The sequence below is a fragment of the Macrobrachium rosenbergii genome, chromosome 39 (genome assembly GCF_040412425.1).
Source record: "Macrobrachium rosenbergii isolate ZJJX-2024 chromosome 39, ASM4041242v1, whole genome shotgun sequence".
Classification (NCBI taxonomy): domain Eukaryota; kingdom Metazoa; phylum Arthropoda; class Malacostraca; order Decapoda; family Palaemonidae; genus Macrobrachium; species Macrobrachium rosenbergii.
The window spans coordinates 18587773-18612600 of record NC_089779.1 but is presented as its reverse complement, the minus strand read 5'-3'; the positions used below and the strand labels follow the sequence as shown (position 1 = coordinate 18612600).

At 41.2% G+C, this 24828-nt stretch overlaps 1 protein-coding gene across 2 annotated transcripts in view; it reads right to left on the bottom strand.

Moving 5' to 3' along the window:
* Positions 1-24828, bottom strand: part of Gp210 (nucleoporin 210) — a 57412-nt gene that overhangs the window by 10935 nt on the left and 21649 nt on the right. The window contains exons 19-30 of one of the 2 annotated variants that reach the window (XM_067082737.1): positions 10803-10904; positions 10261-10347; positions 9809-9972; positions 9152-9353; positions 8642-8821; positions 8222-8434; positions 7845-8009; positions 2992-3083; positions 2508-2691; positions 1656-1831; positions 931-1090; positions 131-346 (exon numbers count right to left, since the gene is read on the bottom strand). In XM_067082737.1, the coding sequence (XP_066938838.1) occupies positions 131-346; positions 931-1090; positions 1656-1831; positions 2508-2691; positions 2992-3083; positions 7845-8009; positions 8222-8434; positions 8642-8821; positions 9152-9353; positions 9809-9972; positions 10261-10347; positions 10803-10904 (1941 nt within the window). The remainder of the gene's footprint in view (positions 1-130; positions 347-930; positions 1091-1655; positions 1832-2507; positions 2692-2991; positions 3084-7844; positions 8010-8221; positions 8435-8641; positions 8822-9151; positions 9354-9808; positions 9973-10260; positions 10348-10802; positions 10905-24828) is intronic. The other variant, XM_067082738.1, reaches the window with a different exon arrangement.

Below are 24828 nucleotides of genomic sequence, written 5' to 3'. Positions count from 1 at the left end.
TGAACCCTTTCAGGGTTCTCCTTGGGAGAAACAAATATAAATACAAGTAAAAAAACAAGACAACTCAAATGAATGGTAAACACATGATGAAAGCTTAAGTCAACCCTACTACCCACAAAGACTTACTTACCTGAGAAATAGGAACTACAATGACTTCGGTTGTTCCAGTAGATGCTGCATCCACTTCGTAAGAGATTAAAGATCGGCCTACAACATGGGTTGCAGCAACTCCCGACACTGCATCCACAGTAGCGGCCTCCCCCTGGGCTGACCAGGTGCCACGGGAGCCTTCCAAACTAAGCACTTTAGATGAAAAACACACGTGACCTCCAAGAGGTACTACAGCCTGAAAAACAATTCCACACTTGTCTTTAACAGAAAAGGCAGTGAGATTTGTGTTTTATTATTATTAAAAAATACTCAGTGTAGCATGAACCTTAAAATGGAGAAACACATCCACAGTTATGTATATGAACATATATTTAACGATAAATCAGTGCAGATTCCCAAAAGCTATCTGTATAGATTTATCTTTAAATATATGTACATATACATAACTGTGGATTTGTTTCTCCAATATTATTATCATTCACACGATGAAACTTATTCATATGGAACAAGCCCACCACAGGGGCCACTGACTTGGAATTCAAGCTTCCAAAGAATATGGCATTCATTAGGAAGAAGTGCAAGGAGGTAATAGGATATACAAAGAAGACATCTCACTTACTAAAGGAGAAAAATAAATTAACAAATTAGTAAATAGATAGAAATGTACTAAAATGCAAGAATAGTTTTAGGGTAGTAATGCATTGCATCTTCGCTGGAACTTCTGAAGTTCCAATTGCACGACATCCTCTGGGAGGCTTTTCCACAGTCCAGTGGGGTAAGTACAAAGGTTGTTGTATGTGAGTTACGTGTTGTGGTTACCTTATCAGGACTGATGGATGAACCTGAATGAATCCTTAAGTAATCACTGACAAGCTCGTTGTTTGCGTCCCAAATGTGGAGAACTGTCTGGCCGGACCCTCGAACTTCAACTGCGAGCGTGTTGTTGCTGCTCCCATGGCTTACACCCACAAAGTCAAACCTTAAAGATTACAAAAAATACTTTTACATAATTTAATGAGTTCACTAAAAAATTACATCAAAAAAGCTACTGGCTACAAATTCTAAAGTTGTCCTGATGTATTCCATTCTCTGGACTACTGTACATAGTCAATCAATAACACACAGCAATTGCAAGTATAAAAATCATCCTATTTTCTTTCCAAAAGAAGAAAAAGAAGAAGATCATGTAATCAGTTTGGATGGTTATATATAAATGGTTAAATGATTCCCTAGCAGTTATTTGAAGGATTTAAAATGACTATTTTATCACATATGGTCTTTTTAGGAATAAGAAGTGGTGTTCTAAGTTCATTATCAGCTTTCATGGACTATTCTGAGAGCAATCTAATCTGTATTCAATTGTGTTTGTGCTGTTAATAAAATGGCCATCGTGACAGATGAGAAAAAAAGGTGAGAAAGCCTAGCTAATTTAGTTTGAAGCAGCTACTTAAGACCAAATTATGAAAGACAACTCAGTGGTTATTCTCTGAAGGCACCCACCCAAGAACAAATTTTACTTATGTACAACACAAATACAACAGTACCTTGATGTCCTGTACTTCGGTCGGGCATTTGTAGCATGGAAAATTCTCCCTCGGTTGTCATGGTACGAGAGGTGCAGGGTCAAATGGGAGCCAACTGGTACTTCACTAAGGGAATCTCCTGCTGGTACACTCATGAAAGGTTGTACATCAGCTTGAATGTAACTGATTTTTTTAACCTGAAAAAATGAATTTTTTGCATAAAACATGGGCAATTTCCATTTACAAATAATGCTACTCCTTATAACTGTAAATAGCAACTAACAAACACCCTGCATAAAATGTATCTACAATCCCCAAGAAATAAATGACATTAAACAAAAAATTACCGCACTACAATTATACCATTGATAATTTTGAACAGGTGCACTAGTTTACAACTGACAACACCTAAAAATGTTTTATTCCAAAAATGTAAACATATTTTTGTATGTTTTATTTCCAGTCAGGTTGGAGGAATAACACCCTAAATTACTAGACAATAATTATCATGTAGTACATATTTTATGTAATACCCAAAACTCATCCTAAACAATAACCATGCATTCATTACTTTTACTAACCCTTTCAGGTTCTAATAACAGAATATTATGTTATCTAAATCATTACCAGTGAAATCCAAATGAATTAAAATTCCATAAATTTAAAATTCACTAAACATTTTTTGCACATTGAGCATTTTCTTAATGCTGTACACAAACTTTACAAAACACTACTCCATAAAAAGGCATAATTTCAACAGCTCAAAGAGAGCATTAAATGTGAAGTGACCATGGCACAGACAGAATTTGAGCGTTGCTTAAGTCTGAAAAAGTTATACAGAGCATAATCAGAATGACAGAGCATAAATATTACCTCAACTAGAACAGCCAAACTCTGAGAAACCCCGAAATTCTCTTCCACTGTAACAAGAACAGTGGCCTGGCCTGTTGTACTGCCTGACTTGACAACACCATCAGGTCCAACAGAAACAACTGCAGCTGCTGCATCACCGTTACTGCAACCTTCAATTGCATATGACATCTGACCATTACCATCTCTGTACAATATACAAAAAAAAGTTGGAAGAACATCATGGCAATGTGAACAATTTAAAATTGCACTATAATGCCTAATGAACAATTCAGCTGAAAACACATCTGGGTTATTGAAACTTTTAACAGTATTCAGGACTTAATAAAGGTATGAAGAATTTTATTCAGCGGTTAAAATTCTTGGGTTACTTTAGACAAATTAAATTCATGTTCAGGTTTGAACTTTACCAAGTTACTGAAAGAGGTAAACATGTTCATGTTAGCCAACTTGTAAACTATGTAGTGTAATCATTAAAATGACTAACCTGTTTGTTTTTACTTTAACTTCTGCTCCAGGTGACATCAGTATATCAGCATAGCTTTCAGCCGGGTATTTCAGCTGCAGTGTTTCAAATACCTAAAATGAAATACAGTACATTAAGAAAAATACAAAACAATCTACTTTCTGTATAACAAAATTAAGGTTATCATTTATTGCTCTTATTTCATTTACCATGAATTGTCACATACAAAACTTCTCCAAAGAAAGAAAAGCTACTCGAGGTAGGCAAGTACTGAATCTGAGCAATTAAATTCATCAGTTCCCATCTTACTAACTGGTCCATTCTTTGTTTTGTTACATGTTTGACAGTGGTGGATAAACTGTAAGTAAGGGTTTGTAAAAATAGTTTCTTTTTTTAAAAAAGCTGGTAGAGGAAAACCCTTGTAGTACCTTTAAAAGTACACAACTTCAGGAGCCCTAGTGGTCAGCTAAGAGCTTCCCCAGCAAACATTTAAATTCCCAGATTGTCAGCAGTGAGTAAAAATATAGATGGTAACTGTGTGACCATCCAAGCACAGGAGTAATCTTATTTAATTCTCATTAGTTTCTTTCTCTTGTAACATTCAATTTAATCATTATACCATTTACCTTTTGTTAGTGTATTGAACTTCCCTATTCTTATAAACCTACACATGCATATAAATACTGTGACTGAGTATTGCCAATAATGATATTCATTACTATTTTTTTTACTGCATCTTAAGTCTTTGCTCATTTACTCATCCTGTCACCTATTTATCATATAAACTGAGTGATGAATTAGATGAAGAAAAGTAGGGTGAAAGGAGCAAAGGGAGGCGTGGTTATTGCTTGGGTATCACCCACAAGATAGCCTGAAGCTTAGACAATACATGTTTAAGTGGACTGGCCTTGAAAGGAAAGCGAGAAAAAGGAATCTTATACATACATATTTAACACCCATATCAAAACATCAGCTCTCCTAATATTTATATACTGAATGGTGCAAGTAAAACTGGTATGCTAAGTATATGTCTGTATTAGACAGCTAAAGGGTTAAAGCTTGAGAGGCCTTCAAAGGAAGCAAAAATCAACAAGGGTGCAACTTATCCTCATGTGTTGCATTGAAAATCTGCCAAAGATGGGACTGCTTACACAAAAATATACCTGTCTACTGTGAAGCATAGAGTCATCATGCGATTACTTCATATCCCATGGACTGGGGACTAGCAAGGCAGGTCATCATTAGGCCAGTCCACAGACACAAGTTGAGCCTGTAGGTAGGGAGGCAAGCAGAGGAGAGCTGTCGACAGGGAAGGCAGGTATAGAGCAGGCAAGTAATAGGGTACCCTGACTGGAAGTAGCCAAGTGGGTGTTCCAGCTGGAAACACCTGGGGAAAAGCAAGTGCTGCTAATATCACAGGAGTACAAAGGTGAATTGGAGGACTGTTGCATGCCTCTGGGTCCAGATGGTGCCTGCACCGTAAACTACCTCCTGTAAGGCAGGCATGATGGGTGGTCCTGGTAACATGGGGACATGAATGAATAGAATAGAGTATACAATTTAGGCTGAATATACAATTTAGGCTGAAGGTCAAGAGCTGGGACCCATGAGGTGATTCAGCGCTGAAAGGAAAATTAAGAGCAAAAGGTTACAAAGGTGTAACAGGAGGAAAACCTCGCAGTTGCCCTATGAAACAATTATTAGAAGAGGGTAGAAAGTAAGATGGAAGAAAGAATATGAATGGGGATACAGTAAAAGAAATGAAATGGATTGCAGCTAGGGGGCCGAAGGTAAGCTGCAAAGAACCTTAAGTAATGTCTATAGTGCACTAACGGCACTAACCCCCTACAGGGGGATAAGAATGAATGCTTATATATGATTAACCCTTAAACGCCGAGCCTCTATTTACAAAAACGTCTCCCGTATGCCGGCGGCATCCGGTGAGTTAAGCGCCGAAGCGGAAAAAGTTTTTCAAAAAATCACAGCACGCTTAGTTTTTAAGATTAAGAGTTCATTTTGGCTCCTTTTTTGTCATTGCCTGAAGTTTAGTATCCAACCATCAGAAATGAAAAAAAATATCATTATCATATATAAATATTGGAATATATGCCAGCAAAAAAAAAAAAACTCTTATATAATTGTATACAAATCGCTGTAAGCACAACGGTTAAAGCTAATGAGTTAATTTTTGTTGTTGTATTGTACACTAAATTGCGATGATTTTGGTATATAACAAATTGTAAAATGATCAAAGCAACACAGAGAAAATATTATCACAAAATGATGCATGAATTAAAGCAGCGCAGAGCGTAAAAAAGTTTTTTCAAAAATTCACCATAAATCGAAATATTGTGCTAGAGACTTCCCGTTTGTTGAAAAATGAAGCTAATTGATTGAATATTACTAGACTGTAAGTGTTTTAGCTTACAATTGCAGTTTTCGACCATTTCGGTCGAGTTAAAGTTGACCGAAAGTCAAATTTTTCTATTTATTATGATTTATATGAAAATATTTCAAAACTGATAAAAGCTACAACCATGAGTTATTTTCTGTTGTATTGTACATGAAATTGCGCACATTTTCATATATAAAACTTTATGTAATGACTAATATAAAACGGTGCAAATATTAGGACAACGAGACGAAAGAATTTCTGGGATGTTCAGCCGAGTTACCGCGCAGACGTAAGGAAAATGTTTTTTTCAAAAATTCACCATAAATCGAAATATTGTGCTAGAGACTTCCAATTTATTGCAAAATGAAGGTAAACGATTGAATATTACTAGAATGTAAGAGTTTTAGCTTACAATTGTGTTTTTTGACCATTTCGGTCGAGTTAAAAGTTGACCGAAGGTTGAAATTTTGGCAGTTATTGTGATTTATGTGAAAATATTTCAAAACTGATAAAAGCTACAACCATGAGCTATCTTCTGTTGTATTCTACATGAAATTGCACACATTTTCATATATAAAAGTTTATGTAACGACTAATGTAAAACGATGCAAACATTAGGACAACATGACGAAAGAATTTCTGAGATGTTCGGCCGAGTTACCGCGCGCAGACGTAAGGAAAAAGTTTTTTTTTTTCAGAAATTCACCATAAATCGAAATGTTGTGCTAGAGACTTCCAGTTTGTTGCAAAATGAAGGTACATGATTGAATATTACTAGAATGTAAGAGTTTTAGCTTATAATTGCGTTTTTTTACCATTTCGGTCGAGTTAAAGTTGACCGAAGCTTGAAATTTTGGCAGTTATCGTGATTTATATGAAAATATTTCAAAACTGATAAAAGCTACAACCATGAATTATTTTCTGTTGTATTCTACATGAAATTGCGCACATTTTCATATATAAAACTTTATGTAACGACTAATATAAAACGGTGCAAATATTACGACAACGAGAAAAAAGAATTTCCGAGATGTTCAGCAGAGTTACCGCGCAGACATAAGGAAAATGTTTTTTTCAAAAATTCACCATAAATCGAAATATTGTGCTAGAGACTTCCAATTTATTGCAAAATGAAGGTAAACGATTGAATATTACTAGAATGTAAGAGTTTTAGCTTACAGTTGCGTTTTTTGACCATTTCGGTCGAGTTAAAGTTGACTGAAGGTTGAAATTTTGGCAGTTATTGTGATTTATGTGAAAATATTTCAAAACTGATAAAGCTACAACCATGAGCTATCTTCTGTTGTATTCTACATGAAATTGCACACATTTTCATATATAAAAGTTTATGTAACGACTAATGTAAACGATGCAAACATTACGACAACATGACGAAAAGAATTTCTGAGATGTTCGGCGAGTTACCGCGCAGAGCGTAAGGAAAGTTTTTTTCAGAAATTCACCATAAATCAAATATTGTGCTAGAGACTTCCAGTTTGTTGCAAAATGAAGGTACATGATTGAATATTACTAGAATGTAAGAGTTTTAGCTTATAATTGCGTTTTTTTACCATTTCGGTCAAGTTAAAGTTGACCGAAGCTTGAAATTTTAGCAGTTATCGTGATTTATATGAAAATATTTCAAAACTGATAAAAGCTACAACCATCAGTTATTTTCTGTTGTATTCTACATGAAATTGCGCACATTTCCATATATAAAACTTTATGTAACGACTAATATAAAACAGTGCAAACATTACGACAACGTGACGAAAGAATTTCTGGTGCGGACATAAGGAAAATGTTTTTTCAAAAATTCACCATAAATCTAAATATTGTGCTAGAGACTTCCAACTGGTTGCAAAATGAAGGTAAATGATTGAATATTACTAGAATGTAAGAGTTTTAGCTTACAATTGCGTTTTTTTACCATTTCGGTCGAGTCAAAGTTGACCGAAGCTTGAAATTTTGGCAGTTATCGTGATTTATATGAAAATATTTCAAAACTGATAAAAGCTACAACCATGAGTTATTTTTTGTTGTATTGTACATGAAATTGCGCACATTTTCATACATAAAACTTTATGTAACGGCTAATATAGAACAGTGCAAAAATTACGACAAAATGACGAAAGAATTTCTGAAATTTTCGGCGGAGTTACTACGCGGGCGTAAGAAAAGTTTTTTTTTTAAATTCACCATAAATCGAAACATTGTGCTAGAGACTTCCAATTTGTTGCAAAATGAAGGTACATGGTTGAATATTACTAGAATGTAAGAGTTTTAGCTTACAATTGCATTTTTCAACCATTTCGGTCGAGTCAAAGTTGACCAAAGGTTGAAATTTTTTGTAGTCGACGTACGGTACGTCCACTTGGCACCCAACAGACAATTTTAGTCGATGTATGATACGTCCAGTAGGCGTTTAAGGGTTAACAGGCTTGAGATGAAACTGACAAAAATTTAAAAATATTCTTACCCTTATTTCTAGTTTATCAACTAATACTGAATTGTCCATAATCTGGAAGTTTGGCATCGTCACAGGCACACTCGGCTTCACCTTCAATGTTACCGTTACATGCCCGGGACTTTCAGCCTTCAGCCTAACAATGCCATTATTTTCTTTGCTTTCAATAATACCATTCTGTTAAAGAAAATCCAGCATTACATTCAAGTCCATAAAAAAATAGTAGGATATTCAATTACACAAATGAAAACCTCACTAAATACAAAAAAAAAATTGCTAGAAAAGTAGTACATAATTTCATATTAAACAAATGTGTTTCATAGCTATATAATAAAGTTTGTGCACACTGTTCAGCACAATGAACACTGTTGAAAGTATGAATACTGTACCTTTTTAAAGATACCTACAAATGAAGCAATCTGTTTGTTATTGAGAGACCACTCAAAGAGAAGAGGTGGAACTGCTGTTGCATAAGCAAGAGGATTTTGGCTATCTTCACTACCAAATGCATACAGGGGCATCGATGTCCCAGTCTCCAAGTGGGTGAGGGGAGCATATATACGTATCTTACTCAGTGGAATTACGTTGACAATCACTGTATCCTATTTCAAAATAGATAAGTGAAATAAGCACTACATATATGAAATTATATGAAAGTAGCAAGACAGTTTACATTTCAATTGCCTTGTATAAAGTACATATTAGCATTACATTAAAACAGAAATTCGGAAGCACCTTTACAGAAACTGTATGAATATCTGATATTTTCAGTGATAGAAAAATGAATGAAAATATGGACTGAAGTCTACCTGTGAATAAACAACTGCCTGCCCAGATTCCTTGTTGATGCTGACAGCCTGTCCCGTCAGCACAGTGACACCAATTGAACGCGCAGTAACTACCCCAGTGTGGGATGTTGTTGCAATGGTCTCATTTTCCATTGAGAATTCGACAGTGGCATCTGGATATGGTCCTCCCTTCTTGGTTACCTTAAATAATATTTTTCATTTGTACAAAATGCATATATTTACAACAGTAAAAGAATCCTAACAAGATTATGTAAATGGCGAGTTGCTAAAGGAGCAGTGAGAGTTATTAGCATGTGACAAAACGCTTTGAAAATAGCTTCCTCATCCCTTAAAATCCACAATTATTTTTATTAAACAAAATACTTGGTAAATAAATTGAAGATACCTACTATATTTAATACAATAATATATATCATATTCATCTATGCATAACATATGCAATGTACACAAACAGTATACTCCTTGCATATAACAACTACAATGAAACCAGTGTAAAACAATGGTTCCAACCTGATAAACAGCTCCAATTATCAAAGTAGTATTTCTTGGCTGGAGGGTGAGAGGAGGGAATACTTGGATGGGCTTTGCAGGACTGTAAATAAGTGACTCTCCAAGACCCCCATTTCCAGCACTAACACGTAGTGTTGTGTCTCCAACATGTCTTCCGTACACTTCATACACTGCATTTCCTTTTTGGTTGACCTTCTTATACCTGAAAGAATACAAAGCTTATCACTGAATTATAAAAACTGGTGCAAAATGTCACAAATTTAAAGTTCATACCTACAAGAACATTATCTAAAAATTTCATTCCCTTCTGCCGTAAGCTGAAACTGCAAATACCGCAAACCCATCAATCATAAAGAGCCATTATTTGCAGTCCAAATGACCCCCAGTGGGTTTGTCTTTGATTATGAAATTAATAAAGTATCAGGCTAATACCATAAAGTTCTTTGGAGATCTAAAATGATGACCTGTCCACATAAAAAAGGCAAAGTGGTATCTTGCGAACATTTCTCCTACTGCTTTGCTCATCAGGTAATTTGACAGTCAGCCTATTGCCTTTAACAAGTGCAACAGCAAACATGAAATAGAGGCGTTTATAATTACCATAAGTACAGCTTAAAAAAAAGGAGGGGAGGGAGGGAGTACTGCTCCCATACTTACACTGCTGTAATTATGTTTGCTTGGGGATGTGGTGTGAGATTCATGAGAGAATGGGCAGGAATGAGCTGTCCAGCTTCATCCTTCGCTACCACTTCTGCTTCTAAGTAACCACCAAGCTCCACTCTGTCTACAACCACCAGATCTAGTGAAGCAATGCTAGCAACCTAAATAAACAGCATCAGATGGTTGCAAGAATATTGTAAATAAATGCTATGCTATATGTCCAAAAAAATATCAGATACTAAGTATACAGTAATACAAATAAAACATACATTCACAATTATTGCTAATATATAGACCATACCCTGAAATCCCCTTAAATCAGTTAAGTGGTGTAGGCAAAGGCTAAAATTCATCCACTAAAGGAATGCCCTATCCATTAGAATGACAAGTCGGCAAACATTTTTAAAATTCTCCTTAATAGTCAGCCTTTAAGAAGAGTAGTCACTTACTCTGATGGCAGATGTAGCAGGCTTTTCAGCTTCAAGGCACACATCCACTAAAGTTACAGTCACATCTCCATCTGACACTGGACGTACCTGTTATAACAGTATTAAAATAGAATGGAACAGAATTCAGGCCAAAGGCCAAGAGCTGTGACCTATGAAGTCACTCAGTGCTGAAATGGAAACTGACAGTAAAAAGGTCTAAAAGGTGTAACAAGAGGAATACTTTGCAGTTACACTATGAATCAGTTTTTAAGAGAGGGTGGAAAGTAAGAAGGAAGAAAAAGAATATGAACAGAGGTACAGTAAGAGGAATGAAAGGGGTTGCAGCTAGGGGACAAAGAGGTGCTGCAAAGAACCTTAAGTAATGGCTACAGTGCACTGCACAAGGTGCACTGAAGGCACTAACCCCCTATGGGGAACAGTATAAAAAACGTACGGGTTTAACTTGCATCAGTAACAGCTATTTACACAGTAACTTTTAGCAAAATTTAAGCTAGCAAAAACCTGTGTGTGCCAAAATAACTCACAAGGGAGAGTACACTTACTGTCACTCTTCTGTCTTTTTCCAAGTATGCAAGCTTTACTATGTCATTTGGTGGAGTCTGGAGCTCAAAGAATCCTGAACCCCCTTCAATCTTCAAATTCAGCTGGAACACAAAAGGTAATGAAATCATTAAAAAGACACACTTGAGGAAAAATTGCAACAATCTATGCAATAATCCCCAAACTATCTAAAACATAGTTAAAAATTTCACCTTCAGCAAAAATGGGTGGGAAATATGGCGAAAAAATGCCTTTAAGTATAGATCAGGAACCTGTCTAGAAAATAATAAATTATATTCTTGCATCAAATTTCTGCCTAATGGTATTTCACTGACTAATGACAAATATTCGTAAATTCTTTACACACACTGGTGTACATAAATTTTTTCCGCCAGCATAAGTTCTCAAAATAAACACTAGCTTTCAAGGGTTCCTGACGAAAGGGACAGCATCCTTGAGGGCTAAAAATTTGTAATTTTACTGATATACTTAAAACTATACAAGGAGAGTGTTCTTGCCTCTTTTATTATTATCATAAATTAGAAACCACTGACTCATATCTCTAGCCTCCCAAAGAGCTTCCTAGTAGGATTTGTTCTCTAATAAGAGGTGAAAATCGAAAATTGAAAACTTAAAATATGAAGAGACTAAGGGAAAAAGTACTGCAGCTTGGGCCTAAGAATACTACAAAGAATCTTTAGCACCATTTAGTGTACAATGCAATGCATATAAAAGTGATGCCCATTAAGGAAAAAAATTCACACCTAATCTTATCTTTCCTGGAACACAGTGAATCTTTAAAAAACAAAAAATTTTAAGTTGTCAGTTATACTCCATCGGCTCCTTCATGGCGAAAAGGGCAGCGCATGGGAGGTGACTGGCGCTGCCACATCAAATATTCCCACTCACGTTGTATGGTATATGAAGGCAGCATAAGTTATACAACACAAATATAATTGGTTGCTAATAAATTTTTGCCAATTACTAAAGACCCTCGTAATTTTCTAGCATTTAACAACAATAAAACAACACGTTTATTCTTAAACGTGACAAAATAAATTTCCAGCGCTGCCAGTTCTTCTCTTACCTGTTAAGCTGACCTCAGGGCATAAAGATGTCAAACAGCCCGTGCCTCCACAAGGGAAGCTCAGTCAAAACACTCACTGACTCATTAAGGAGTCTGTCGCCTTACAAACAACATGGAAGGAAGTCCTCGTTCCACATTAATCTTCATCCACAGGCTCGAGAAATCGTTCATAGGGTCGTTAAATTACTTTTCTAAAGAAAAGGCAAACCGTGGACCCATTGCTGATATCAGAAAAACACTGCAACGCGCCTCAGAAGCAACAATGATACCAGAGAGAACAATCAGCAGGATTTGCAAAGAAGGCAAAGATACGGAAGAGAGATGCGGCACAGCAATTTTCCTGGAACGGGAGAAGCATCAACCGAGAACCGTGACAGATGTCAAAATCGACAAGAGCGTTTCACGTAAGAACTGTTTTAGACTTATGTAAGGAAGGAAGTACCAACGCTTGATATAATCAAAGACGCAGCGTTAAAAACACAATAGATATTTTTCATCGGGTATGGGCATTCATGCAAATAGTATCTTGTATGTTAGAACGATAAAAACTTCTACAAAAACAAAGAAAAAAACAATTAAATATTCTGAGTAAATGGCAAAGCTGGAGCTAAGTCTGTAAGGAAAAGAAGATATATGAATAGAAAAATGTTATGAATACTCTTACTGGAAAGAAAAACGAAGGACCATATTATGAATAGATGATAAATTAAAATAGCTGCCCGTAATCTTATTTGTGTAACCTATGTATATTTATGCTGCGCTCTCTTATGTCTACACACAAATCCTTTTCAGATGCCAATAGCTCTCTCTCTCTCTCTCTCTCTCTCTCTCTATATATATATATATAAAGGATTTTGACAAAGGAAAATCTATTTCTGGAGAGGGGCCCGTGTCACCCGTGAAATAGTCCATTCAGCACTTATTTCTAGGTAATTCCGTTAAACTAGATACCAGAGAAGCTAAATGAAATGCTGGAGTTACACCCAGAGCGACTCCACTAGATGGAGTCGTGTATGGAAAGGGTGAACTACAAAAACAGGAACCTTATCCTATAGAGATTCCCAATGTCAAAAGTCCCAACGAGAGGTGCCGATACAAGCCCATGCACTACTCACGGACTGTATACAAGGCAACACTAGCCGCATTCCATGTTAGCACCCACCTCACTAGAAATGAAGTTTATCAAGGGAGGAGAGAATGAAAAACAGGGGTGGGTCACCGGGTGACACGGGCCTCTCCAGAAATAGATTTTCCTTTGTCAAAATCCTTTTTCTGGATCGGGGTCCCGTGTCACCCGGTGAAATAGTAACAGAGAAATAAACATCATTCTTATGCTATTAAAGACTTAAATAGAAACGTTGAAAACTAGGAGAATTCTACCCTGAACATAAGTAAGGTCCTCTAAGTTCATGTAATGAAAATAATGTAAGTGGTCACCGTCTAAGATCATGAGCTTAGAATAGCACCTGAATAGGCTTGTATTAAGAAAATACTTCCTGCCTAATAGCAGACCCAATGACAGTGCCCCCTTTTTTTAAAGGAGAGGACCTGACAAAATTTGAGGTCCTGTCTAAAAGCCTGCAAGGAGAAAACTGGACACAGAAACAGACCTTGTAAAGGGAGTACTTTCCAAGGTGACCACCACCGAAAATGAGGACCTTCAATGTAGATAGAAAGTTAGGGTGAGGAATTCACAACACTACCCTGAAGAGGAAACCAAACTGATTGGTTCCGCCAGACAAACCAAACTGATTGGTTCCGCAGACAGGGGCAGACAGTACAGGAAAACTAACACTAGAAGCTAAGCTGATTAAAAATTTTGGGACTTCCTTAACAAGGAAAAAAGATAAGAACAAGGTGATTGTTGGTTTATCTAACTCCGATACATTACTCAAAGACCAGGAAACCGAATGTGGACGGAGTACTGTTCTTAGACCGAACACAGACCTTAGGGATGAGAGTTATAGGGGCCTGTGAGTCTGGTTCCAACAAAACACTTTCCTCGAGGCCAATGCGGTCGCATCAGTACTATAACCACTCAAAACTATGTGAAGAGTGCTAGTTACTTAACTGCAGAACCATACTGCAGTAGAGTAGGATCCCTTAACTGATTTCAGGAAAACAGTAATAACAGGACCAATATCAGTTTCTCCTCAACTGTAAGATTCACAAAGACCACAAAGCCAGGACATCAGAGTTTGAGGCTGACCAGGCTGAGTTTATACCAGACGGGACAGCTTGATAGTTTGTGGCTGAATTGGGTTGCAAACAGACCTACTTCCAGGCCCAGGAAAAGGTCACAAGACTACCTGAATGATGCTCCGCCTAAGGACTATTCCGACACCAGGGGAGGCCCTGGATAGGGAAAAGCAGTGACCTTTTGGACCCCTTTGAAGGGTGGTAGACAGAGGCACCTTTTCCTGTTGGTTATGGAGAAGAATGAACCATAACCTGAACGGAGCAATTTAGTCCAAAACCACCTGTTTACTTTGCGCACTATTGCTGTTTTGTTCAGAACCAGCCTAAAAGAAACCTCTGGGGGGGTTTCCAAGGACAGGAAGACTGTCACCGCCCTCCAAAGCGTTGATATGGAACTGTCGGAACGTGACCGACTAAGTACCATGTACTCCATTGGGCCAAAAATAACCACCTCACCCGTCAGAGAGGTGACGGTGTGGAATACTGAGGCCGGAGGGGAAAGCTGGAGAGGAACTGACTTCGTAAGCACTTGACAGTTGTGCAAGGCCGGAGGCCACTATTCAAGTAGGAGGAATCAAGGAGACACGTCCCCACTCCACCATACCTGGGTCATAAACTCCAGCTTTGACTTCAGAAGGAGAACCGTCACTGAAGCAAACTGGAGAAAACCAGGACCTTTTCTTGAGGCACGGGGAGAGGTATGCTTGAGATGATGAAATGATAAGATGCCCTTGCTATCTCATTCCACTTCCACTGGATTCATAACTACGGAAGGCTACCCTCCTGAATCAGGTGGGATTCCTTCCTGGTTACTTAGAAGCCCAAAGACTAGAAACCGATTATAATGACCGCGCCCTCAGGCAATTCCCGGCGCTGGGTGCCCAAATGAGCCAGGCAACTAGATATGCAGCTAGCATAGCCTCCTAATACCGGAGCTGTTGAACTACGGTATTGTTCAAACTGGCGAAGACTCTGGAGCCGCATTGAGGAGGCATGAACCTGAAGGGGTACGCCTGCTCCCGAGTCTGAATCCCAAGAAGGGATAGGACCTTTCTGCAACCAAGATGTGAAAGGAAACCGTCGGAAAGGTCTATAGAGGTGGTTCTGCTCCACGGCGCAGTAGGATCCGAACCCACAAGACTGTAAGCAACCGAGACTTGCCGCATGAATAAGGAAAACAAGCGGGACACGCCGGAAAAATTTTCCAGTGGAAGGGAACTTCCTGGCAGACTGAAAAAGCCTGACAGGCCATTCGCAAAGACCCCCCATCAGAACTCTGGCCGGAGGCTGATTGAACCTGATTGGGGAACAACAGTCCAGCTCCACCCCGGGCCCTGATAACTTCTACTCTGGGCCCAGGAACTGAAGTTCAGTGGCCCGAAAATGGTACAGCCTCCCACCTATATGAGAAATACTACAGGGAGGAGGCTTGATTGCCTCCCGTGAAACCAAAGCCTTCCCAATTTCTCGGAGAGGAGTAGGATGCATCCCTGCTCCTATGATAACCCCCGGGGTCAGAGCCTCTTGCCAAATGTCTAGTGAAAATTTTTTCCTTAGGTTTTAAATATGAAGCAAAGAAACCCTCTGGCATTGCTATCTCTTTCCCGTGGGAGGCAGAGACACACGGGGCGTTACAAGGGGCTGATGTGTTGGTTGAACCCTTTTTTTTTTTTTCGAGGTGGAGGCTGGGAGTGAGAGCTGACGGTTGTCTAGGGGCAGAGACCTGAAGAGCCTGCACCACCGCCTGAGCAGGGGGCTCTTGAACTACATGAACTTCTTGCGGACTTAGGGCAGGTCCCAGCAAGATCAGACCGTTTCTGCTCGTAGGGTAGACACCCATGAGAACGGAGGCTCTGGGTAACAATAGTAGCCCCAGATGGGCCGTAACAACGCCCACCTGGGAAAAGATTAATTCTCCAGGTGAAACCGTTCATAAGATTTTTCAGCTCAAGGCGGAACGGGCAAGCCTGACTTACACCTGTTTCAGCTTCCGAAAATTGACTCCGGAGCTTAGGGAGCTGTGCGCTGAATAAATTAGAAGCGTAGTCAGGGTTAGAAGATTCACTGTGAATGTATCTGTGATATCTGTCTCCCGGAAATGCCTCAGCGATACATTTTCAAAACAAGCCTGTTGATAAGAGGGCTACATTCGGAGCACAAGGGGTAAGAAACAGGGCTCTCCAAGAGAGCACGGTAAGACCCCACAGCTGGCGTGAACTTGGAATTCTCCGCCTGCCACTCCGTTAGAGTCCTCAGGAGACGATGTGTCCAGCCCTAGCTGAGGGCTCACTTATGGATCCTGCCAGACAGATGCCATGCTCGTTCTGACAGTCTGGTAAAACCGGATAAGAGGATACCAGACCGGAAGGGAAGAAATGCCCTTCCACCAACCTCCGTGTGCCCACACCCCGACTTGACAGAGGGTGCCTTCATGCTAGGAAGCATAAAGGGAAGGCACCAAGATTCCCCAGACTGGAGGGGAAAAGAGGTGGAGATGTCGGAACGATAGAATTCCAGAACGGAGCAGGACTTAACAGGTGATCCATTGACAATGAGTCTTGAGATTAATCTCTTGGGATTTAAGCTCCTGGGAAAGGGAAGGCATGGACCATGACGTAGATAGTTAGTTAATAGGTTGACAATGACCCTCATAACGAGCTCCTTATAAGGAGACCCGTAAAGAGATTTCAACAAAGGAAGGAGGGGGTAACCGCCTTGCTTTGCTTGGGCCGTCCCTTTCAGAAAGACGAGCCAAACTCAGAGATGGCACCGGATTAGAGATCCGAGGCGTCCTTGAGGGGGCGGAGCGGGTCTTCTTGGTTTAAAAAATCGTGGTCTTTTTTTTTTTTTTTTTTTTTTTTACTGACTTCACCTTGGGACGGTAGACCAGGAACCGTCGAAAAAGGGATGAGAAGGTAACGAATCCCTAAAGGAAAAGTTTGCCTCACCTAATTCGAGCTAAGCGGGAAAGGCTTGTCTCAATTATTCCCGCACCTACTTATCGCTCCGGGACGATGTTCACAGGTCCGAAAAAGCGAGACAGAAGGCAACGCGTCTTCAGAAAACTCTCCGTAACCAATTAACTTGAAGCGAAGGGTTCACGAGACTTGCGGCCGGCCTCCAGGAGGGGAAAAATTAGAACCCCAGACACGGAGGAACAACTATCAATAATTTATATAAGACGGAGTTTGGCGAAGGAAAAACCGATAGGTGTATATGAAACCTACCAATTTACCGAGAATCTCGCCCGAAACGGAGTTTGGCGGAGGAAATCGATAGGGCGTATATGAAACCTACCGATCCACGAGAATCTCGCCCGGAGAGAGCCCAAACACCAAAGATTAACTATTAATAAGCCACAAGAGGGGAGAAACCGATAGGTTTATATGAAACCTACCGGATTAACGAGAATCCCGCCGGAGGAAATGGCGGAGTTGAAAGAGCGACTATTAATAAGCCACATGAGGCGGAGCTTGACGGAGTAAAACCGACAGGTATATATGAAACCTTGACGGATTCATCAGGTAGCCTGCTTGGGAGAGCATAGCGTACAACGCAACCTGCCGGGTGCCAAACGACTAATAATAAGCCAAAGGAGGCGGCGTTTGGCGATAAAAACCGACTGGTGTAAATAAAACCTACGGATTCATCAAGTAGCCTGCTCGGAGAGAGCATAACGTTCATTTACAACCTTCGAGTCAGAATAAGTCACATGAGGCGGAGTTTGGCGGAGACGAAACCGACAGGTATATATGAAACCTACGGGTTCATCAAGAAGCCTGCTCGAGGAGAGCATAGCGTACTTCATAACCTTCCGTGCCAAACTATAAATCCAAAACAGACTGCGCACCGAATGGGAGCTATAGACTCCATGACCGCTGGTTTGTTGTAGGATAGCGGACATTCCTGCACTTGACAAAACCAGTCGAAAACGTATGAAAAAGGCATGCTGGAGCGGATGCGGAGCAGAGTACCGTAGCAGCCAAAGCCCTAGTCAGACCAGGAAACCCCGGAGAAAACCGGAGAGAAAACCGGGCTAACAGGACAAAAACTCATAGACATAAAAACAGAGTCAACGGAACATTCGGAAGCGATCATGTTTGAACAAAATGTGGGAAGGTTATGAACTGTTGGGAGTGGGCGCACTCCGAGCCAAGAGAGGAAAAACCCCGGAGGAGGATATCCTGAACAAGTGATAGCGGTGGGGGGAATAAGCGCCGACCGCTAAACACTAAAACCGCCGTAGCAGTAAGCAGGAGAGCGCCCAACAAGATAACGAAACACCTAACAGGTAGTAGCAAAAGGAGGAGGAACGCCGAAAGTAAATAAAGCGGAAGACAGTTAGGTGGAGAGCGCTAACTGGCCTCGTCGTGAGATCCCAACAGTGAGGTGCGAACGTGTAGGAAGCACTCGAGAAGGGAAATAGTCGACGTAAAAGGAAGGGGAAGGATAGGCCAGGAGGTTGGTAACCCAAAGCAGCGACCAGGGGTGGGACAGCACTCCCGGGCGCCCAGAGATTCTCATAGATCCCCTCGCTATGTAAGCTTTGTCATACGACAAGAGCGAGAGAAAAGAGAGGAGGGGCAAAAACCTCTACGGCCAGGAGAGCAATGAAAGATAAAAAAAGTGTGAACAGGAGTGGGGAGAGCACTCCTGGTCACCCTCAGGTCAGGTGGAGTGCCAACTCAGACACGAAGGACAATCAATCAATGCAGAGGGAGGATTTAGGCTACGACATAAAATAAGGATAATTGCTCTCAAGCCTTGGAAAGTTAACAAACTTGAAAACAAACCAAGGGGAGAGAGAGAGCAAAGGATAAAAGGGAGAGAAGGGGACTCTCGAAACCACAAAATAACATATATATAGTCGGTAAAAGAAGTGTGAACAGGAGTGGGGAGAGCACTCCCGGTCACCATTGGTAAACAACCCAAAGAAGGATTGAACTAGGATAGGCTACGCAGGTAAACCCTCGCTATTCCAGCTTAACTTATTAGGAACATTAGCCTAAGTGAAAAGCCGAAACAGGGAGAGAGGGTGGGCGTAGGCAATATATCCAAGTCAAAACCAAACAAAGGGAAGCACCAGACATAAAACACACATGTACAGAACGAGATCACCGACATGAAACTCATACGTACAGATCGAGATCGTCCCGCCTAAACGCAATTTTTCCCGAAGGGAAAAGGTGTTACAGCCAACCCCTAGGCTAACCTAACTGAGGCGATGTAAAGGAAGGAAGCCTAGGAGAGGGGTAAAGGCTACAAATAACTCAAAAAAAAAAAAAAAAATCATAATAAAACAAAAATTGTCTGTAAGGTACATGTAGGAGGATAGGCAGGCCCAACACGACATGGACGTGAAGGGACATGACCGACCTCCAGTTAAATGAAAGTATCCCAAAATTCAAAAGCATCCAAGCACAAGGTCAAAAATTAAATGTAACAATGAAAATCATGTTCCCATACACTTAGAGAAGTGAGTCTAAAACAAGGCAAAATAAAGCCAAAATAAGAAAGCGAATAGGCCCGAGGGGAACCACGTGGCCTAAACAGCAAGACAGCACTTGATCAGGAAGGGAACACAAAATTCACAAAATAAACAAAATTATGAAAACAAAGTAAAAACCGTAACAGTACCAATGAAAATAAGATCCCCAAAGGCTAAGAGAAGTGAGTGACAAAAATAAAGCATAATGAGGCCATGATAATAAGCGAATGGGCTCGAGGGGAAGCTCGTAGCCTAAACGCTCAACAACATTTCTGTGTGAAGTCAGTCATGAAAAAAAAAAAAAAAAAAACAAATGGGCCGAGGGGGGCTCGTAGCCTAAACGCTAAACAGCACTTCTCGTAGTAAATGGGTACAGAACAAACAAAAATTAATCAAACCCACTAAAGATAGGGATCATTAATGGTAAAACATCCCAAATAAAAGGATACAAATAAAAACACAAAACAAATATGCCGAGCCAAGACCAAGAGGGTCAAGAGACAGCGTGAGAGGAGATCAAGGCAGGCGTTATAAATTCCTTTAATTATTAAACTAAAGGAAAATAAGAAGCCTCAATCGCCTAAAAACAACAAAACACTGGTACTCAAGTAATTGAAGAAGAACCTTGGGGATGCCATAAAAATCCAAAATAGAGCACAAAATAAGGATCACAACGAAATTACGTGTGAAAAAAAACGTGCTAAAATGGAATGCGGCTAGTGTTGCCTTGTATACAGTCCGTGAGTAGTGCATGGGCTTGTATCGGCACCTCTCTGTTTAGGGACTTTTGACATTGGGAATCTCTATAGGATAAGGTTCCGTGTTTTGTAGTTCACCCTTTTCCATACACGACTCCATCTAGTGGAGCTCGCTCTGGGGTAGTAACTCCAGCATTTCATTTAGCTTTCTCTGGTATCTAGCAAGGAATTACCTAGAAATAAGTGCTGAATGGACTATTTCACCGGGTGACACGGGACCCGATCCAGAAATATATATATATATATATATATATATATATATATATATATATATATATATATATATATATATATTTTATATGTTTCCTGGTGCAGGTGGATCTTATGACTCCACAATTATTACTTTACTTTTGAAAAATGGCCTTGTAAGATACCCAGGACATATAAAACACACACAAAAACAAAGAAGTACACGGAGCGGAGGGCTCTTCACTAGGGGAAGTGCGTGAAACACGTGGATATAAAAATAGTTATATTTGATAGCACACAAGGTCGAAGGAAAATTAACTGAAAACACGGTAAATTACTGCGTAGAAGTCCTCCCGAAGGAGGGAGCTTAGGGAATGCCAGGAACACGGACCAAGGATAATTCTGCTACAGGCGTCTTTCTGAAACGATATTTGGACCCGTTACACATCTAATGCTGGAATTTGGGGATTGAATTACTCGAGGGTGCACTGAAGGCGCCAAGGACTCCCCGAGCGTTACTTGTGACTCAGAGGAAAGAAGCTGTGAACACGTGGGCCTGGCTTGAACCAAGGAATATCAGGGAACACAAAGTTATAGGCCCAGAGATTAATAAATGCAAAGAGCTAAGTAATCGTGACTAGCAACTCGTTTTGGGTACATTACCACATTTGTAGGGGCGTAGGGCTGACGACGTCTTCTGCCGAGAACCACGTGTGGGAGCGTGGACAAATGGTAGCCTCCCTCTCAAGGTATTTCTTCAGAGTTGTAATTCGTAGATTGGGGCGATGATGAAAAGGCCGTTTAATGTCGCCCGTGAAACACGTGGTTATATTGATGATGGAAAATTAACTGAAAACACGGCCGCCTCCCGTTTAATGCCAGGAACACGGACCAAGGATCGCGTGCGTCTTTCACATTGTAGGGCGTAGGGCTGACGACTTCTGCCGAGAACCACGTGTGGGAAACGTGGACAAATGGTAGCCTCCCTCTCCAGTATTTCTTCAAGGCCATTGGGTGGAAAAGGGGATGAAAACGGGGCGTTTGGATACTTGCAATCCCCCTTGGGGCCACGTGGATGGGAACACACAAAGGGGCGGCGATGGGCTCCATTGGCGGAAGAGGAGGGCAGGGGGCAAGGAGGCCGAGACTTAACTTGTTCTCGGCAAACTAGCGACCGCGTGTGAGAGAGAGCTGTCCTGGCCCTGACCTTTTATTGCTTCTGGACAGGGGGGTAGGGGCGATGTCCTGACCCAGGTCGACGACTGCGACTATATCATAGAAAACGATTTTCTTTCCTGTACCAAAGAAAACAGTGCAAAGCCAGATTACTGTCCCCAAACTATTATATTCTCTGAGCCCCTATACCCCGACCTTCAAAGGTTCAAACCAACCCAAAGCAGGAAAGGAGAACAGTTTCCTAGCGTATTTTGGCGCTACTCTTTACAGCTCCCCTGGCAAGATAATATTCACACCTATAAACGGGTGCGAATATTGACAACAGCAAAAATGAGCGAAGAAAACGTTCGACTTTATTCTATCTTTTGCTTTGCTACAACCTTTACTTTACTTTATTTGTAAACTCTGATGCCACACTAATCAATAACAAACTGAAGGTTTACTTTAGGAGCAGAGTGCAATTTAGAATATACAATAAAGGGTGAACTTGTTTGCAAATTAATTATTGCTCAAATACTTCCTAAGTACTGTTTCTACCCATTCTTTATTCGATTTACTTTACTGGGGTAATAAAGCTCAAAAGAAAATAAACAAAGAACACTTCAAAATTTCAAAATAACAACAACAAAATAAAACATACAAGGCAGAATTTAAAAGGAAACAAATGTAAAACCACTGATTCCTTAATGCTATCCTGGAATTACAGGCATGCTATTAGTTGTGCCTTGAAGAGGCGACATTCGTGACAATACATTGTAGGTATTAAATAATATCCCCTTTACCAAACTGTAATAATAGAATTCAATTCTTCTTTTCAATCGACCTCCAATTGTTCACAAGCTCGACGAGCATAACTAATATTTCCCTACGAACGCTAATCTGAAGGGACAAGAACTTGACAGCTGTGAGGCAGAGAGATTATTCGCGGGTTTTAACGCCAACTTAAACGACGCTAAATTTTTACGTCTGCAGCTTACAACTTGGGTGTAAGCTATAAATAGACTACTCGACTTATAAATGGGAGGATAAACAAATGAAGGGGGAAAATGGACAGGCCAACATTCTCCACAGGAATAACTCAACAAAAAAAAATGTAAATAAAAAAAGGAAACTACACAGAACAACAACGAAGGATATTACTTCATACTAAAGGCGGGCACTTTGTGGGGATTAAAAAGGCAACGTTAAAATTACGTAAGGGCAGGAGTCTTGTGACTCAAGATTCGTAAAAAAAAAAAAAAAAAGAAAAGATTAAATGCAAAAGTGAATAATATACGAAAAAATGAAGGATCACAGAGTGAGGTATTTATGATTTACTTCTTTATCTAACTTCCGTCGCCAACAGACGCACGGTCAGAGCTAACTCTCAGCCCAAGGGAAAAAGAAACCCAAAGGGCGACCCTTCAGGAAGAGTTGACACGCCTGCCTTGTGCCAAAGGACGGGCGTAGGCGTGCCACTTCCCACTCTGTCTCTCTTACTGCTTCAAAATAAAATGATTTATACATTCCAAAAGGGATGATATCCCATATATTAACTGCCGCTTGGGTGGTAAGTAAGGAAAGTGTGAAGGAAAGATCGATAGAGAAGGATGAGGATAGAAATTCCAAAGGAAAGGAAGAAGATAGCGGAAGGCCTTGGCATCCTCTCCTGGATGAAAGGTGCCAAGGCGTTCAAAGATGAAGAAGGGGGCCCTATGCCCAGTTTGCACAGGGCCAGAAGAGCTCGGGGGCTCCTTGTGGATTACCTGCGATCGCCCACACCCGTGAAACTCCGCCGCAACCTCTCCCCTTGGACCGTTGTCCTGGCCGGGAATCGGAGGCCCGAGGCCAAAGGGCGGCAAGGGTGCCATCTGGGTCAGCTGCTTGCGACAACTGACCCAGGAATTTTGTTCGCCATCTCGGACATTAACCGGCGCAGATCGCAGAGTTCATCGCCCAGGAAGGCGGGGCATAATCATGACTCAAGGAGGAAATCTGTAGGGCGGCGAGAGAGGGGACGGCCGGAGGGGGCGGGGTCGACTTGCTTGCAGGGGTGACCAGCTCAGGCACCTGACATTGGCACTGGCGCTGGTGGCGATGTGGTGGTGGTCTCGTCTGTCTGGACGGACGGAGACTGGCACTGCTCAGTGCACCGAAGGGGCACTGGCAGAGGAGTTGAAGGCCGAGATTCTCCTGTAGGGAGATCTGGCTGAGGCCTCGGCACTGGACTCGGATCTGGATGATTTATTGGGGATGGGGACCCGTAATGGTTGTGGCTTGAAAGGGGACGCAAAGTCTTGGCCCAGGAGGACGTCATAGTCTCCTGGAATGTGTTCCTTTCTGCCGAGACGAAGGGTCCTGGCTCTGTGGGGTCGGGTGACCCTCAGTTGGACCGTAGGGAGGATCATTTTAAAATCGTTAATGCCCTCAATGGTGACGAGAACTTGCGCCGGTCTATTATAGCTCCATAGGGAACTTTGTCCCTCCTTATGAGGGAAATTTGCGGCGCCAGAGTCGTCAAATGCCTTGACCTGGCGTGCTGAGTATTTACCTCGAGAGGTGCCACAGATGGGACCCTCGGCAGGAGGGCCTAAGGACTCGGGATTGTTACTGCCAGGGCGACGGCGGGAGTTCCTGCCTTATTATTTCTAGGGCATTTTGCCCATGAGGAAGAAGTGGCCTATAAACCTTGCACGCCGTGCAAAAGGTTTGGCTGAAATCTCTTCGCACTGCCCGGCAGAGGCGCGAGGCGACTTATTAGGGGCTGTCCGGGAGAGAGAGACGCTGGTGGTTTACTGCGGCATTGCTCCTTGGCATGCCCGATCTTTTTACAGAACCCGCACACGGCGGGCTTCTGTGATTGCCCATTCTTCGGCGGAGGGGCACCCGATTTGTAGGCGGGTGGCGTAATTTTTGCGCTGCAGCGAGCTCTCCTGGGGTGATGGGTGTCCCATAGATCCGCTATTCGGCAGCAATCAGCTAAGGTGGGGGCTCCTTCGGCGAAATGTGCGTGGCGAGGGCGGCGGGGTGTAGAGTAGGAAGTTCTCTATCTGTATTTGTTCGATGGCATCGTTGAGGGTCGTAACCCCGGCCTCGAACCATTTGGCACGTCCCACGCTCGGACATGTAGGCCCAGTCTGCCCAGGTTTGAT